Source organism: Hemitrygon akajei, chromosome 1 (genome assembly GCF_048418815.1).
Source record: "Hemitrygon akajei chromosome 1, sHemAka1.3, whole genome shotgun sequence".
NCBI classification, from domain to species: Eukaryota; Metazoa; Chordata; class Chondrichthyes; order Myliobatiformes; family Dasyatidae; genus Hemitrygon; species Hemitrygon akajei.
The window spans coordinates 9,768,136-9,787,114 of NC_133124.1; the positions used below are offsets into that span (position 1 = coordinate 9,768,136).

General features: G+C 40.8%; 1 protein-coding gene across 1 annotated transcript in view; it reads left to right on the forward strand.

The window, feature by feature from the left end:
• The window catches only part of LOC140718246 (ras-related protein Ral-A), a 37,093-nt gene that overhangs the window by 11,353 nt on the left and 6,761 nt on the right, over positions 1 to 18,979 (forward strand). Inside the window, exons 2-3 of the mRNA XM_073031785.1 lie at positions 11,253 to 11,416; positions 16,228 to 16,436. Coding sequence (XP_072887886.1) covers positions 11,303 to 11,416; positions 16,228 to 16,436 — 323 coding nt within the window. The 5' untranslated portion in view covers positions 11,253 to 11,302. The remainder of the gene's footprint in view (positions 1 to 11,252; positions 11,417 to 16,227; positions 16,437 to 18,979) is intronic.

The following is an 18,979-nucleotide window of genomic DNA, read 5'->3' on the forward strand; positions in this document are numbered from 1 at the left end:
ATTTTCACATTCACATATTTTATGTCATGTGAGGTCCAATAACACACATTCCTATTCAGAAATAATATAAACATGAGTTTTAATAATTTTGAATGTTTTCTAAAATGCTTCATCTATTTTAATCTATTATACATTTATTAATATTAAAACAATAAATACATTTAAATAAGCAACAGGGCTCATCTTTCTTCCTTGAAGTCCATAATTATTATTACAAATGATAATCCCTGCACAAAATTACCATGGTGCATGGGAGAATTTTTAGAAGATTATCGCCAATTTAGGCACACAATCTCAAAGGTTCGGCACCCCTGCTCCATGGTATCCTTTCCATTTGCTGTGGTGTTCCATCTGCTCTTGCATTGTTTGATCAAGGTCCGGCATGATCTTGCTCTTTCCCATCTGTTCATTAGGATTCATGTGTAAATGACCTAATATCAAATTCACTCCAATTAAGTCCTTGCACGTAATCCCACAAAGTCCTCAGGGGATCTCTTGTAGTCTACAGCAATACTTAATAAAATGGTTAAAAGATGCAAAAGGAAACTGCTATTCAAGAAATTTTTAAATTAAAAAAATAATTTGCAGCTTTCTTGAATGAATTTTTGAGATTTTTTAGTAGACTATTACAGCTGGCCATTGTAATCTCATTTGTTCTTGGACAAATATTAGTGGTCACAGTGTGACACTGGAAATGCTTTTGGATATATAAAAGTCATTTTGAATTTATTAGGTAGAACACTTGTTTTATTTTTTTTTGTGATGAAATCTAATGAATTGTAATCTTGCTTAATTAAAAATGCTTTTTCCCAACATGTATACAGTGGATCCAGCTAATTGGGCTGTAGGTTATTTGGAACAACTCTTAAGGAACAAAAACTAATCGATAAAATAGGTGGGAGTCGCTTAGTTTATTTGGGACTAGCATCACTCACTTGGTGCACTTGTGTGGTTATTAGACACTACACCATGCTTAGAGAGAACAGTTTTTAAATAGCGTCATTTGTGTGTGTTCGTGTTTTTAAAAAAAGTAGCTTTTGTCACTGATAGATGGTGATAATAAGCAGTAAGACAATTCAGAACTGGTTTGCTCACTGCGGTTTTAAGTTTTCTTGGAGATGCCAGTAGCAGCCGGGAATGAAAATGAAATTATTTCTTACTTAGGTTGGAAACTACAAAAAATTTGAAGGTATTGACAATATCTTGAATATTCCAATGAAAATAAAGATTTGGAGGTTGCGATTGTCGAAAGCATTGCGTGAAGGTAGTCCATGATCTGCACCAGGTGTCTGTCCTGATTTTGTTAATTTGTAATAATCAAAAGAACACAGCAGTGTACACTGGATGAGTTCCTCTGTCGATAATTATGGGGATCTAATACACAGTTGTATTGGTAGTGTTCTAATGTGATCTGTATTTCATTTAAATATGTAATTTGTTACTCAGTTAAATGGTAGTTTATCTTTTCTGTACCTTTTTAACTATTCCCATGAAACTTCAGCTAATTGGGGCAGCCGCTTAATTGATCCAAGATGTTCTGGTCCCGATGTATCCCAGTTAACTGGAATCCACTGTATTGTAACACTGTAACTAAATATGCAACTAATGGGCAGCCTGGTGACGTAGCAGTTAGCACAACACTTTACAGTGCCAGCAATTCCCATTGCTCTCTGAGGTAAGGAGTTTGTACCTTCTCCTTGTAACCATGTGGGTTTCCTCCCACATTCCAAGATGTACTAGTTAATAGGTTAATTGGTCATTGTAAATGATCCTGTAAAGAGGCACTCAGGAATGAACACAATATTCTAAAGTGGTCTAACCAGAGTTTTATATAATTGCAACATTACCTCATGACTCTTGAATTCAAATTTCCCCTGATTATTGAAGGACAACATACCATATGCTTTCTTAACACCTGTGTCAACTTGGATCACAACTTTGAGGGATCTATGGACAACTTAAAGATGTTGATAGACGAAACTGCACTTGACATCTTGTGTGCTGTTCTGGTAACCAGACTATAGGAAGGATACGATGAACCTAGAGAGGGTGTAGAAAAGATTCTGGCACAGGAAGACTTGAGTTATAAGGTAAGACTGGATGAAAGATTTTGCAGCTTTTCACTCCACTTGAACACTGTTTGAATCATAATCTCTGGAATATTATTAATGTATTAAAATATTGAAAGGGTTCAAAGCTGCTTGGTCCTGGGCAACTTTTGTGCAGGATTTCCCAGCCTGGGATCCATGGACCCCATGGTTAATGGTAGTGGCCAGAGGCATAAAAAAGGTTGGGAGCCCCTGCCCTAGTGCAGTATTTATGGTGTTGCATTCCTGATTCAGTATAGCTTATTTGTAACGTCAAAATAATGCTCGATACCTGGCACTTACTCATTCGTTTGTTATGTAATGTGTCGTATGAGGTGGGTGATCTTGACCATGATTGTTCTTGGCAAATTTTTCTATCAGAAGTGGTTTGCTATTGCTGCCTTCTGGGAAGTGTCTTTACAACCATGACCCTAGTCATTATCATTACTCTTCAAAGACTGTCTCCTTGGCATCAGTGATTGCTTAACCAGGACTTGTGATTTTCTAAATCAATATATAGAGGTACCGACTAGAGAGGATGCAATATTGGATCTCCTATTAGGAAACGAGTTAGGACAGGTGACGGAAGTGTGTCTAGGGGAACACTTTGGTTCCAGTGATCATAACACCATTAGTTTCAACTTGATCATGGATAAAGATAGATCTGGTCCTCGGGTTTAGGTTCTAAACTGGAAAAAGGCCAAATTTGAAGAAATGAGAAAGGATCTAAAAATCGTGGATTGGGACAGGTTGTTCTCTGGCAAGGATGTGATTGGTAAGTGAGAGGCCTTCAAAGGAGAAATTCTGAGAGTGCAGAGTTTGTATGTTCCTGTCAGGATTAAAGGCAAAGTGAATAAGAATAAGGAACCTTGGTTCTCTAGGGATATTGGAACTCTGATAAAGAAGAAGAGAAAGATGTATGACATGTATAGGAAACAGGGAGCAAATAAGGTGCTTGAGGAGTATAAAAAGTGCAAAAAAAATTACTTAAGAAAGAAATCAGGAGGGCTAAAAGAAGACATGAGGTAGCTTTGGCAGTCAAGGTGAAGGATAATCCAAAGAGCTTCTACAGGTATATTAAGAGCAAAAGGATAGTAAGGGATAAAATTGGTCAGCGTGGTTGGCTAAGTATGTTCACCAGCTGTTCAGTGACTATCCATCATCTAGTTCCTACTCCCATGACTTCATGTAACCCTGATTGGGGGGGGAGGGGCTAAGCAGGTGCTACACCTTGCCCAAGGGTGACCTGCAGACTAGCGGAGGGAAGGAGCACCTGACACCTCCTTTGGTAGAGACTTGTCTCCACCCCCACTGAGTCATTACTACAAGGGCAAATTCAGTTTGTCTGCAGTCTTTATATTAAAAAAATACAACGGCTTATACATTTTCCAAAAGACTGCACATCTCCTAAACACTTTATTATAACACAATTTTTAAAAAAATACATTTTAATCTTTTTTCTTTGCTCATTTTTTGTAGATTTTTATCATCTGTTTTGCAAGAGATATATCAGTTTTTCTTTTTAATTTTGTATTATCCTCTCTTATGTCATTCCAAGGCTGGGTTTTCCTGACAAGTGCAGCTCTGGCTGTTTGGGAACATAATTAATATGACACAGGACCAGTATGGTTAAACATTCTCTATTGCTTTATTGGCATTTTAGTCATTAGGAAATTGGACCATGGACAGTCTAGCTTATCACAAGGTTGCAAATCTCTGGAGAATGAAGTTGCATTCTGCAGTTACTTATGAATTTTTAAATAGTTTAGATGCCAGTTCGTGCAACCCATTCTTTATGGCTGCTCAGGTTATAAAAATCTGCTCATACAGAACTCAAAATTCACTACCCGAAAATTTGAGATGTGATTTTAAAATTGGCATTCATAGAACTTGTGTGGATTTAAAAAAGCAAATAAATTAACACAATTTTCTCATCTCACATTTATTGCCACATGCACAGATGATGTGACTTTGCGTTACCAAAAAATTGTGATATGGCCCATTTTCCAGGAACACAATCTACCCCTCCCCCAAAACAAAGGGATTACTTGTATATTGCTATTGATTTGAAATATGTTAATTTCAAAAATGAATCTCAGGGAAGTATATGGTGACATATACGTATTTTGATAATAAATTTACTTTGAAATATAAATAAGATTCTGCAGTTGTTCAAATCCAATTTGCAGCACATTAGTAGACTTTGGAAAGTTTTAGGGATTAACAGATGTCTTGGAGCAACCTAGAGCCATTGGATTACATCTCTTGTAAAGCAGCTGATACCGCCTTCCTTTCCTGACATTTCAACCTCTGCCTTGCTCTCTGAAGTTCAAGTTCAAAGTATATTTATTATCAAAGTACACATTACCATATATAGCCCTGAGATTCATTTTCTAAGTAAATCTAAGAACCATGATAGAATCAGTGAAAGACCACACCCAACACAACGGACAAACAATGAGCAAAACGCAACACACTGTACAAATACAAAAGGGAAAAAAGGAATAATAAACAATAAATATCAAGAACATGAGATGAAGTGAATCCATAGGTTGAGGAAACAGATCAGTGATGGGGTGAATAAAGCTATCCCCGCTGTATTAAGTGTCCGATGGTTGAGGGCTAATAAATTCTCCTGAACCTAGTGTCATGGATCCTGAGTCCCCGTGCCAACTTCCTGATGGCAGCAGTAAGAAGAGGGTATGGCCTGGGTGCTAGAGGAATGGACTGGGCTGTATCCGCTATCTTTTGTAGAATTTTCTGTTCGAGGGCATTGATCTTCCATGCCAGACTGTGATGCAACTAGTCAATATCCTCTTCCACTATACATCTATAGAAGTTTGTCAAAGTTTTAGATGTCATGTTGAATCTTTGCAAACTTCTGTGTAAATAGAGGCGATGCTGTGGTTTCTTAGTAACCACACTTAGAGATAGACTGATACTTTATTGATCCCAAAGGAAATTATAGTTTACAGTAGCATTACAAGTGCACAGATAAAAATATTATAGAGAAGTAAAAAGAATAAAAAGTACGTTACCCCAAACAATCTCACGGGAGGGGTCATCACTTCCTGTGCTATAGGTTGACTCATTATAGATCCTTATGGCCAAAGGTAAGCATTACCTTACAAACCACTCTTTGGAGCAGCGCAGTTGTCTGTTACTGAAAGTGCTCCTCTGTTCAACCAAGGTGGCATGCAGAGGGTGAGAAACATTGTCCAGAATTGCCAGGATTTTCTGTGGGGTCCTTTGTTCTACCAGAGCCTCCAGTGTTTCCAGTATGACTCCTATAACAGAGCCAGCCTTTCTAATCAGTTTATTGAGCCTGTTGGCATCAACCGTAGAAGGTTGTACTGGCGACAACAAATTGCTAGAACACATGAAGGAGAGGCCTGCATACTCCAAAGGACCTTAGTCACCTCAGGAGGTAGAGACGATTCTGGCCATTCTTGTACACAGCCTCTGTGTTGGTGCTCCACTCAAGTCTGTCATCCAGGTGCACCCTCCTGACAGAACCTCTAAAATGATAATACCGAAGAATTTAAAATTGCTGACCCACTCCAACTCAGATTCCCTAATAAGGTCTGGCTATGGACCTCTGGTTTCCTCTTCCTGAAGTCCGTCAGTTCCTTGGTCTTGCTGATATTGAGTGAAAGGATGTTGTTGTGGCACCACTTAGCCAGATTTTCAATTTCCCTCCTATTTGCTGATTTGTCAGCACCTCTGATTTAGCCAACAACAGTGATGTCGTCTGCAAATGTAATTATGGCATTGGAGCTGTGCTTAGCCACGAAGTCAGAAGTATAAAGCGAGTACAACAGGGGGCTAAGCATGTAGCCTTGTGGTGCAGCTGTTCTGATGGAAATAGTGGAGATTTTTTTTTGCCAATCAGAACTGACTGGGGTCTGCAACTGAGGAAATTGAGGTTCCAGTTGCACAAGGAGGTTTTGAGGCCAAGGTCTTGAGGCTTGTTGATTAGTTCTGAGGAGACAGTGTTTCAGTATTGAATGCTGAGCTGTGGTCGATGAAGAGCGTCCTGATGTATGCATCTTTGTTGTCCAGATATTCCACGGTTGAGAGAAGAACCAATGAAATAGTATCTGCTGCTGACTTGTTGTGACAGTAGACAAATTGAAGTAGATCCAAATCGCTCCTCATCACAAATCCCTCAAAGCACTTCATCACGGTGAGTGTAAGTGCTACTGGGCAATAGTTATTGAGACAGGTCACCAAGTTCTTCTCAAGCACAGGTATAGTTGAAGCCAGCTTGAAGCATTTGGGTACCTCAGTTCCAAACTGAGGGGTTAATCAGCACAGGCCTGGGTCAGGTACCCCATCTGGGCTGGATACTCTTCATGGGTTCACCCTCCTGAAGGATGCTCTCACGTTAGCCTGAGCGCCTGATTGCTGTCAGTATATAAACTGCAGTTAGGGTCATGGAGGAGAACTCTCTTGATAAGTACAGTCGACCCTCCTTATCCGCGAGGGATTGGTTCCGGGACACCTCGCGGATACCAAAAAGCATGGATGCTCAAGTCCCTTATTTAACCGGTTTCATTGCGATGGACTTTAGGACCCAGCGGGACCCCAGGCCTTATTTAACCTGTCTCAGAGTGGTGGTCTTTAGGACCCAGAGGCGCTTTGAATCCGCTGTGTTTCTGTTCATGAAAATAATTACGATCACGATTGAAAATAAAGTGGAAATAATAAAGTGATCGGAAAGAGGTGAAACGCCATCGGTCATTGGAAAAACGTTATGCTACAGTTGTTCAATGATTGGAACAATTTTAAAGGATAATGTGAGAAAGGCCCTGCCCTGATGAAAGCTACAATTATTACTAAGCAACGCAGTGGTTTAATTATTGAAATACATACGTTTCTTAAGTGTTTTGTATGCATAGAAAGGTAAAATATATACTATTTTCTAAAACAAATGTTTGACTAACTGACGCTAAATAATACTGGATGTAGCTGTTCCGACTTACTTAGTAAGAGAACTTCTAATTATTTTTCGATCCGGATCCACGTTCGCCTACGCACATCCTCCCATATACTTTAAATCATCTCTACATTACTTATAATGCCTAGTACAATGTAAATCCTATGTAAGTAGTTGTTATACTGCATTGTTTAGGGAATAATGACAAGAAAATAGTCTGTACATGCTCGAATAACGAGTGCTGGAAGAGCACTTCCTGGTTTTCTGGATTCACAGTTGGTTGAATTTGTGCATGTGGAACTCACGAATAAGGAGGTCTGACTGTAGAACAGTTGGCACTTAACTGTTAATTGCTTCAGGTTGGGGGGGGAAAAGAATATGACTAAATTGCCATGACTGAGCGCTTTGGTGGTAGAAATAAATGTGCAGACTATTTTCTAAACGAGGAAAAAATCCAAAAATCTGAGATGCAAAGGGATTTGTGAGTCCTTGTGCAGAACACCGTAAAGGTTAACTTAAGACATAGGAGCAGAATTAGGCCATCTGGCCCATTGAATCAGCTCTGCCATTCAATCATGGCTGATTCTTTTTTTTCTAACTTCTCCTAACCCTAGTTTCTGGCCTTCTCCCCATAACCTTTGATGCCATGTCCAATCAAAAACCTATCAATCTCTGCCTTAAATACACCCAAGGCCCTGGGCTCTACAGCTGCATGTGGCAACAAATTCACTACCCGTTGGCTAAATAAATTTATCTGCATCTCTGTTTTGAAAGGATGCCCTTCTATTTTGCGGCTGTGCCCTCTTGTCCTAGACTCTCCCACCACGGGAAACATCCTTTCCACATCTTCTCTGTCTAGACCTTTCAATGTTCAAAATGCTTCAATGAGACCCCCCCTCATCCTTATGAATTCCACGAGTACAGACCTGAGCTTGCGTCACCAAGGCAGTCCTACATTGAGTTCAATGCTGACTGGCAACTCCTGTGACGCCAATGTTGTTAAACTGTACAGGTCTCTGCCATTCCTTGGATTTATCAGCTGTGTGGAGAGGGGGAGCCTGCTACATGTGCAACAGCTTGCTCTCCATATCGTTCTGGCCTGGCTTGCGTATCGTGTATTCAGTTACGACACAATATCCTTGGCCAGCCCTGACCAACAGAGGACCTCATCTCTCTTCTGGTTATTTTTCTGTTATGTTAAAGTTGAGGCATCGTGTGGTGCAATTGACATCGGTATAGGACTGTGAAACATTGGTTTCCAAATTTGTTGTCTGTTGAATTGAACAGTTGAATGGGGTGGTATATGTCACATATCTGTGAACAGGAACAAGAGGAATCACCTCCTCCCTCACTTCCATTCAAGGTCCCAAAACAGTTCTTCCAGATGAGGCAACACTCTGCCTGCTAATCTGCCAGTCATCTACTGTTTGTAAAAAGTTCGGCACAGCATTGTGGGCCAAAGGCCCTGTATTAGGTTTTTTGTTTCTACTGTATCTGGTGCTCCTGGTGCGTTGGTGAGACTCAGCATAGATTGGGGTCTGCTATGTCAAACACCTTTGCTCTATCTGCAACCGGCAGGAATTCCTGGAGGCCAGCCTTCTAATTCCAGCCCTTATTCCCATTACAACATGTAGGTCTATGGCCTTATTGATTGCCATGATGAGGTCACTCTCTGGTCAGAGGAACAACACTGCATTCTGTTTAGGTAGCCTCCAACCTGATGGCATGAACATTGATTTCTCTCCATTCCTCTTTTTCCATTCCTCATTCTGGCTGCTGACTTACCCCTTCTCTTCTCATCTGCCCTTCACTTCTGTCATGGTGCCCCACCACCTTCCCTTTTTCCCATGGTCCACTCTCCTTGCCTTTCAAATTCATCCTCCTTCAGCTCTTTACCTCTTCCACAGATCACCTCCTGGCTTCTCACTTCATCTCAACCCCCACCCATCCACCTTCTGTCTCACCTGGTTTCACCTGTTATATTCTAGTTTGTTCTCCTTTCTCTCCCTTACCCCCTTCCTTTCCAGTTTTGATGAAGGGTCTCAGGCCGAGACATCATCTCTTCATTCCTCTCCATAAATACTGCCTGATCTGCTGAGTTCCTCTAGCATTTTGTGTGTGTGTTGCTGTGGATTTCCAGCATCTGCAGAATCCCGTGTTTATGAGTAGAATGATGAACTGCATTTAATAGAAGCAAATCACCTGTGACAAACAGAAATGCTGTTCACCTTTCCAACAAAAAACAGCATTGCTCAATGTGTTTCTCGAATATGAACATGTGAATTAGAACTAAGCCCACACGAGCTGTTTTATATTTATTTCATGTGAATTCAGTTGTATCAGGTTCATTAATCTGACTTGTTTTTGTTAGAACTAACAGGAATTAAAAATTACAAAGGGTTATGGGAAAGGGCAGGTCGGTAGAACTGTATCCACAGCCAGATTAGGCATGATCTTATTGAATGGCAGAGCAGGCTCAATGGACCAGATGGCTGATTCGTACTCCTAGTTCTTCTAAACACATCAGAGTTTCTGTAGATGCTGTAGCTCTTGAGTTACAAGCACAAAATGCTGGAGAAATGCAGCAAGTCAGGCAGCATCTATAAAGAGGAAGAGATGCTGCCAGACATTCCAGGCTGAGACCCTTCGTCTTCCTGGTTCTTATGTAACTGGGCTTTGTTTTTTTTTGAAGCCTGAGTAATACTAGACAGCAAAGTTATGTTAGTGAAGCTGGTGGTTCCTGTTTATTATTGAACCATTGCTTGTTCACTTTACCATGATCTATCACTATTATTTCATCTGATGCCCTCTATTTCATATAAGGCCTGCCTTAGTTGCATAATTACTTGAAATGCTTTACAGTCATGCAAGGAGATTACCAATAATTTAGAAATGTGAAGAATATAGGCCTGACCCAGGTTGTTTCCTGATTTGCCTTCACTTCATAAACTTCCTTAATCTGATGTGCAAAAGCAAGTAACTTGAAACTCAATAGCGTGCTGTTTCATGTTTGTGAACAGGATATCTATTCCTAGTCTACACACAATACCTTGTTTCTCTACCTTTAGTTGAATGTGAGAATTGAGAATCACGTTAAGGTTCTCAGAAGTCTAGAGAACCCAGCTAGGAAACTGCGTTTGCGTGATACTGTAGATTCCATCCAAAAGTACTGCTTTATCGTGAATATTGAATCCGAGTACAATAGTTTCTGTAGATTCAAGGTTGTTAAATGTCATGTAGCCTCCTCCCTGATGAAAGTGGAACAAACAGTCCAGGCGCAGAGAAGGGTGGCTAGGATCCTTCATGACGTTACTGGTCTTTGTACTGCACCTTTCTGTTTGTATGTCCTTGGTAATGGATAGGCTGGTGCCAGTGATGCACTGGGCAGTCTTGACTACCCGTTGCAGAGCTTTCCTGACCGCTGCAGTGCAGTTTCCGAACCAAGCTGTGATGCCACGTGCTAGGATGCTCTGGACTGTGCGTCTGTAGGATGTGAGTATAGATGTACATAGTCCAGCTCTCGTCAGCCTCCTAATACAGCAGAGGTTTAGGTGAGTATACCTGAGCGAGATGTGCACTCCCAGAAGTTCGAAAGCGCTCGCAGTTTCCACTGCTGTGCCGCCAATGTAAAGAGAGGTGTGAGTGATGGTTTACAGTTAAGTCTACGGCACAAATAGATTTAATTGCCTTTAACTTTGATGGTTCTTTCATAAGATGGCTTGACTTTAGCTTCTGGTTGTGTTTTTAAAATATGGCAAATTTCTTTTTCACATGCAGAAACAACCAGCTTCTTGTTCCCTTGCTACTAGTTTTCAAATAATCACATGGATTTTGACTTCATTATGTTAGCTGAATGGCCAATCCATCTTCATTATTACTGTTAATTCGCATAATATTTTACGATTAGTTCTGACTTTAATAGGCTTCATTATGCCTTATTAAGATGATGGCCTTGCATTCAGTTGTGTTCTTACAAAAAATAGGCAGCCCACTTTCTGCATTCAGTAGATGGTATAAGAACAGAAAATGGAAGCAGAACAAGGTCATTTGGCCTCTCAAACCTACTCTGCCATTCAAATGATTGTGCTCTTGTGCTTTCACATCTGTGTAATCCCACAGATTGTGCCAGGTTTTCTGGTGTCACCATTATTATCTGGACACTATGATTTCAGTCTTCAGTTCAGAATGTGCCCGTGTTCCAAGGTTGTTTTTAATTCATGTTTTAGGTGGAAGTTCATCTATCAAACTTCACACTCGGCAAATCTACATTCATAAAATGGCAGCAGCCAAGACCAAAGGCCAGAATTCCTTGGCACTCCACAAAGTTATTATGGTTGGGAGTGGTGGTGTGGGAAAATCTGCCCTAACACTGCAATTCATGTATGATGAGGTAAGAATATTTCTATTGTGCCCTATTTTCTCTAATGATTTGTTATATTAATTTCTTGTATCTTCAATAATATTTTGAAAATTTTTCTCTTTTGGGGCAATGTCCAGTAATAAATATATATATATTTTTTGTTAATAAAACTAGGGAGCATTTAAAATGCCTGACAATCAGGATCATGTCTAATATCACTGGCATATTTGTGGCAGCAGTACAGTGCAATGCATAATAGGAAAAAACGGAATTACTGTAAGCATGTAAATAGTTAAATTAGACAAGTAGTGCAAAAATAGGAAAAAAAAGTAGTGAGGTGATGTCCAAGGGTTCAGTGTCCATTCAGAAATCGGATGGCAGCGGGGAAGAAGCTGTTCCTGAATTATTGTGTGTGCCTTCTGGCTTCTGTACCTCCTCTTTCTTGATAGCAATGAGAAGAGGGTATGTCCTGGGTGATTTGGGGGGGGGGGAAGGTCCTTAATGATGGATGCCACCTTTTTGAGGCATGGCTTCTTGAAGCTGTCCTCGATCTTCAGATAAAATTTAATGTATTTTACAGAGACTTAAATATTGCGATTCGGTAATTTGATTGTAGATTATTGATACGTTAATCTGAATGTTCCAGACTGGAAGGAACTTCAGTGAAGCTGTGTGCTTACATATTTAATGTGATGGAACAATCACATGAGAAGAATTAAATGACCAAACATGCATTCCAGTTTAGGTGCTGTTCTCCATACTATTTTCTTGGAATTTGGAGGGGGATTTACTGGCCATTCATAGCTGCCCTTAGAAAGTCCTGTGCACACAACGGGCAGAACGGTGGTGTAGTGATTAGCACAACTCTTTACAATGCCAGCGACCAGGTTTCAATTCCTGCCACTGTCTGTAAGGGGTTTGTACATTCTCTCTGTGACCGCGTGGCTTTCCTCTGTGCTCTGGTTTTCTCCCACGGTCCAAAGATGTAGCAGTCATTGTAAATTGCCTCATGATGCGGCTAGGTTTACATCGGGGGCTGCTGGGTGGCATGGTCTCGATGGGCCTAGAGGGCTTGTTCCATGCTGTATCTCAATAAATAAACAAACATCACAGCAGAAACCACAGTGGTAAAACCTGTAATGCTCTTATTCTTGGTACTGAGTCAGGAGTTAAGATACTTGAGGGCAGCCAGGGGTTGGAGTGATCCAGATTTTCTTCCTAATATGTATTATTAAACCCATTGAATTATTGGGAGCTTCATGGTCACTTGTATACCTTTTTTATAATGTATTTAAAATTAATTCAGTTTGTTATTGTGGAGTTGTATTCCCAGCTGTTTGCTGTTCTAATTACTCCATTTTTACAGAACGCTTTGGCAGCAGGCCTGGTATGATTTTTTTTTTCTTAATATTTTGTGACTTCCCTCTGCTCCAACTGAAGGCAGTGTCCATGCTTGTTGGCCCAGACAGCATATTTTCCTTCCAAAAAAAAGTCCATGATCAAAATCAATACTTGCCTAACTCCCAGGAGATGCAACTCCTGGAGACCAGGTGTCATTCTAGAAAACTACTGCAGACCCTTCAAGGCCAGTGCATCAATCCTGATACAAGCTCCCTAGAACTACTCACATTACAAATCAGGGCTTTACACACCTACAAATTCTACTCCTGCTCCTTTGGAAGCTTGTATACAGCACTCTTCTTTCCTTCCTCCTTTCCGTGAGTTGCTGTCCCTAGTTAAATGTGTCTGCCCAAATGTTCATGTTGCTACTTATAACTAGGCACAAAACTTTCTTTCCTTTCAATCAGTCTTTGTAAGGACTCCGGTCCGATGCTCTGCTGCTCCCATACCAGATGGAGATGCAGCTTGTTAGGACGCTCTCAATGGTCCTTTTCTAAAATTCAGTTAAGATGGTGGGGGAGAAGCCTTGGTTGCAGGTAACTTTTATAGAAAATTGTATTTCTGAGTGATCCATTTTGCTCCCAGTGGAAGATAATGAAACTATTGATTGCTGATTGTTTAGAAATACTGCATTCAGGACTTTGTGAACTCTCTGAATTTTTAAACAATGTTTTAAACATCAGTTAATCAGGAAAAAGGTGCAAATGCTGGAAATCTACAGTAATGTGCAAAGGTCTTGGGCATGTACAGTGGCATGCAAAAGTTAAACGAGTAAAAGATTACCTGATTTCCAAAAGGCATAAAGCTAAAGATGACACATTTCTTAAATATTTTAAGCAAGATTACTTTATTATTTCCATCTTTACAGTTTCAAAATAACAAGAAAAGGAAAAGAGCCCAAAGCAAAAGTTTGGGCACCCTGCATGGTCAGTACTTAGTAACACCCCATTTGGCAAGTATCACAGCTTGTAAATGCTTTCTGTAGCCAGCTAAAAGTCTTTCAGTTCTTGTTTGGGGGATTTTTGCCCATTCTTCCTTGCAAAAGGCTTCTAGATCTGTGAGATTCTTGGGCCGTCTTGCATGCACTGCTCTTTTAAGATCTATTCACAGATTTTCGATGATGTTTAGGTCAGGGGACTGTGAAGGCCATGGCAAAACTTTCTGCTTGCACCTCTTGAGGTAGTCCATTGTGGATTTTGAGGTGTGTTTAGGATCATTATCCTATTGTAGAAGCCATCCTCTATTCACCTTCAGATTTTTTACAGATGGTGTGATGTTTGCTTCCAGAATTTGCTGGTATTTAATTGAATTCATTCTTCCCTCGACCAGTGAAATGTTCCCTTGCCACTGGCTGCAACACAAGCCCAAAGCATGATCGATCCACCCCCATGCTTAACAGTTGGAGAGGTGTTCTTTTCATGAAATTCTGCACCCTTTTTTCTCCAAACATACCTTTGCTCATAGCGGCCAAAAAGTTCTATTTTAACTTCATCAGTCTACAGGACTTGTTTCCAAAATGCATCAGGCTTGTTTAGATGTTCTTTTGCAAACTTCTGACACTGAATTTTGTGGTGAGGATGCAGGGAAGGTTTTCTTCTGATGACTCTTCCATGAAGGTCATATTTGTGCAGGTGTTGCTGCACAGTAGAACAGTGCATCACCACGCCAGAGTCTGCTAAATCTTCCTGAAGGTCTTTTGCAGTCAAATGGGAGTTTTGATTTGCCTTTCTAGCAATCCTACGACCAGTTCTGTCGGGAAGTTTTCTTGGTCTTCCAGACCGCGTCTTGACCTCCACCGTTCCTGTTAACTGCCATTTCTTAATTACATTACGAACTGAGGAAACAGCTACCTGAAAACCCTTTGCTATCTTTTTATAGCCTTCTCCTGCATTGTGGGCATCATTTATTTTAATTTTCAGAGTGCTAGGCAGCTGCTTAGAGGAGCCCATGGCTGCTGATTGTTGGGACAAGGTTTGAGGAGTCAGGGTATTTATAAAGCTTTGAAATTTGCATCACCTGGCCTTTCCTAATGATGACTGTGAACAAGCCATAGCCCTAACAAGCCAATTAAGGTCTGAGACCTTGGTAAAAGTTATCTGAGAGCTCAAATATCTTGGGGTGCCCGAACTTATGCATGGTTCTCCTTTCCTTTTTTCACTCTAAAATTGTACAAAATGAAAATAATACACTAATCTTGCTTAAAATGTTGAAAATAATGTTTCATCTTTAACTTTATGACTTCTGGAGATCAGTTCATCTTCTACTCACTTAACTATTCACAGTAACAGAAATTTTGACCAGGCGGTGCCCAAAATTTTGCATGCCGCTGTATGTATAGTTAGGGTACCTAAGATTTTTGCTCAGTACTGTATTTGTTAATGTGTAGCAGAGAGTAAGTTTGTAAATCTGGTGGGAGCAAGGATGTTGGGAATGGTGAGGGTGGAACACTGCGGGAGGTATGTGGGACAGGAGGCAGAGGAGAGCCAGGGGTAGGGGTTGCTGTGGACATATACACACCCAGCCTTGAGACACCAGGCAAGGTCATTTGATTCCAAACGTTTGGTTTATTGATCATTACAAAATGTCTCTCTAGTGCTTTCTGCTCCATCCCCTCTCCCTTCCTCTTTTTCCCCCAGCCATGATTTCCCTCTCCCTGCCTCAGCTGATTTAGTCTCAATTATGGGAGCATTTCAGGTCGAAACTGAGTCCAGAAGAATGGGGGGGGGGGGGGGGGCAGGTAATCTCACTGAAACCTATTGAATATTGAAGACCTAGATAGAGTAGAGGATGTTTCCAATAGTGGAGGAGTCTAGGATCAGAGGGCACAGCCTGAGAATAGAAGGACATCCCTTTAGAAGAGAGATGAAGAGGAATTTTTTTAGCCAGAGTGTAGTGAATCTGTGGAGGCCAAGTCATTGGGTATATTTAAAGAGGTTAATAGGTTAAAGGTTGTAGAGAGAAGGCAGGAAAATGGAAATGATACATCAGCCACGATGGAATGACAGAGCAGATCCACTGGACTGAATGGCTTAATTTTGCTCCTATGTCTTGTGGTTTTGTAATCTTCAAGCAGGTTATCCAGTTGGGTTTTCAACTCGGAAATACTATCTTTGTTTTTCTCCTCATGAGGCATCCTGACTTGCTGAGTATTTTTAGTAATATCCCTCTTTTGCTTTAAACATATCATTTAGATGATCCAAAGTTTTAGTAAATCCATTTTCATATGTCTTAAGTTTTTGTTTTAAATTGGATACTTTTGTAATGTTAGATTTTTAAGTGGCAAAGTCAATTAAATTGTTGGCTTAAATAATATTTTAAAATGCCAACTTGAAAGCTGTTTATGTTTCTCATTCTCCCAAAGCTTACATTTGGTTTCTAACAAATTAGTGTCTGCATCACAAGGACTTTATTGAATCACTGTTTGTAACATACTATTTTAGTTTGTTGAAGATTATGAGCCTACAAAAGCAGATAGTTACCGGAAGAAAGTGGTTTTGGATGGTGAAGAAGTCCAGATCGACATCCTGGATACTGCAGGTCAAGAAGATTATGCTGCAATCAGGGATAATTATTTTCGCAGTGGAGAAGGCTTCCTGTGTGTTTTCTCCATCACTGAACAAGAATCTTTCGCAGCGACTGCTGACTTCAGGTGTGTTTTTATATATAACCCAATAGAACATTTTCATAAGCAATACTAGTTTACTTGGTGTTTTTACTGTGTTTTATGAAGATGTTAACCTGATAAGGGAGCAGCCTAATACAAAGAACCTCTAAACATACAAATTAACCAGAAAAAGCAGCACACCTGAGGACTGGGAGAAATTCAGAGTCCAGCAGAGGAGGACAAAGGGCTTAATTAGGAAAGGGAAAAAAGATTATGAGAGAAAGCTGGCAGGGAACATAAAAACTGACTGTAAAAGCTTTTACAGATATGTGAAAAGAAAAAGATTGGTTAAGACAAATGTAGGTCCCTTACAGTCAGAAACAGGTGAATTGATCATGGGGAACAAGGACATGACAGACCAATTGAATAACTACTTTGGTTCTGTCTTCACTAAGGAGGACATAAGTAATCTTCCGGAAATAGTAGGGGACCGAGGGTCTAGTGAGATGGAGGAACTGAGGGAAATACATGTTAGTAGGGAAGTGGTGTTAGGTAAATTGAAGGGATTAAAGGCAGATAAATCCCCAGGGCCAGATGGTCTGCATCCCAGAGTGCTTAAGGAAGTAGCCCAAGAAATAGTGGCTGCATTAGTGATAATTTTTCAAAACTCCTTAGATTCTGGATTAGTTCCTGAGGATTGGAGGGTGGCTAATGTAACCCCACTTTTTAAAATTATGAAAGTTATGAAACATATTTGGAAAGCGGTGAAATCACCGGACAAAGTCAGCATGGAGTTGTGAAAGGAAAATCATGTCTGACGAATCTTATAGAATTTTTTGAAGATGTAACTAGTAGAGTGGATAGGGGAGAGCCAGTGGATGTGGTATATTTGGATTTTCAAAAGGCTTTTGACAAGGTCCCACACAGGAGATTAGTGTGCAAACTTAAAGCACATGGTATTGGGGGTATGGTATTGATGTGGATAGAGAATTGGTTGGCAGACAGGAAGCAAAGAGTGGGAGTAAACGGGACCTTTTCAGAATGGCAGGTAGTGACCAGTGGGGTATCGCAAGGCTCTGTGCTGGGATCCCAGTTGTTTACAATATAAATGATTTAGACGAGGGAATTAAATGCAGCATCTCCCAAGTTTGCAGATGACACGAAGTTGGGCAGCGGTGTTAGCTGTGAGGAGGATGCTAAGAGGATGCAGGGTGACTTGGATAGGTTAGGTGAGTGGGCAAATTCATGGCCGGTGCAATTTAATCTGGATAAATGTGAGGTTATCCACTTTGGTTGCAAGAACAGGAAAACAAATTATTATCTGAATGGTGGCTGATTAGGAAAAAGGGAGGTGCAACGAGACCTGGGCGTCATTGTACACCAGTCATTGAAAGTGGGCATGCAGGTACAGCAGGCGGTGAAAAAGGCAAATGGTATGTTGGCATTCATAGCAAAAGGATTCGAGTATAGGAGCAGGCAGTTGTACAAGGCCTTGGTGAGACTGCACCTAGAGTTTTGTGTGCAGTTTTGGTCCCCTAATCTGAGGAAAGACAATCTTGCCATAGAGGGAGTACAAAGAAGGTTCACCAGCTTGATTCCTGGGATGGCAGGACTTTCATATGAAGAAAGACTGGATCGACTAGGCTTATACTCGCTGGAATTTAGAAGATTGAGGGGGGATCTTATTGAAATGTTAAAGGGATTGGACAGGCTAGATGCAGGAAGATTGTTTCCGATGTTGGGGAAGCCCAGAACGAGGGGTCACAGTTTAAGGATAAAGGGGAAGCCTTTTAAGACCGAGATGAGGAAAAACTTCTTCACACAGAGAGTGGTGAATCTGTGGAATTCTCTGCCACAGGGAACAGTTGAGGCCGGCTCATTGGCTATATTTAAGAGGAAGTTAGATATGGCCCTTGTGGCTAAAGGGATCGATCGGGGGGTATGGAGAGAAAGCAGGTACAGGGTTCTGAGTTGGATGATCAGCCATGATCATACTGAATGGTGGTGCAGGCTCGAAGGGCCGAATGGCCTACTTCTGCACCTATTTTCTATGTTTGTAAAAGGACCACAACCTTGTCGTGGTTTGGAGGATTGCATGTCTCAGTGTCCCTGAGAGCTATACTGGCTGGATTCTCTGCTTTATGCTTTGGCTCTTGGTAGGGTCACCCATGCCAAACAGGTCAAAGGGTAGAGGCCAGACAAAGAGTGGTTCAGGTTTGGAGTTCAGCTCAGGGCCTGACTTGTCAAAAAAAAATTGTAATGGAAACAACAAGAAGAATCCTCCTACATCTAAGTGCGACGGTATTCCTGAGTCTTGCATGGTTGACTAGTGAAAACCGAGAGAAAGCTACTGAAATGATGAAGAAAGCCTCTGAACACCACCAGAGATGGAGGACCTTCATGGCTGCCCTAAGCACCAGCGGCATTACAGGCAGTAACACTAATATAAAGAAAACAACATTCTTAAAGTTCAGGTGACCTCCCTCCCCCCTCCCCCAACGAATGCAATTTTATTTGCTTTTCTAATTTTTAATCTCTACAAGAATAAGGACGCAGTTTAGAGGTTGATATGTTCAGTTATCTAACAA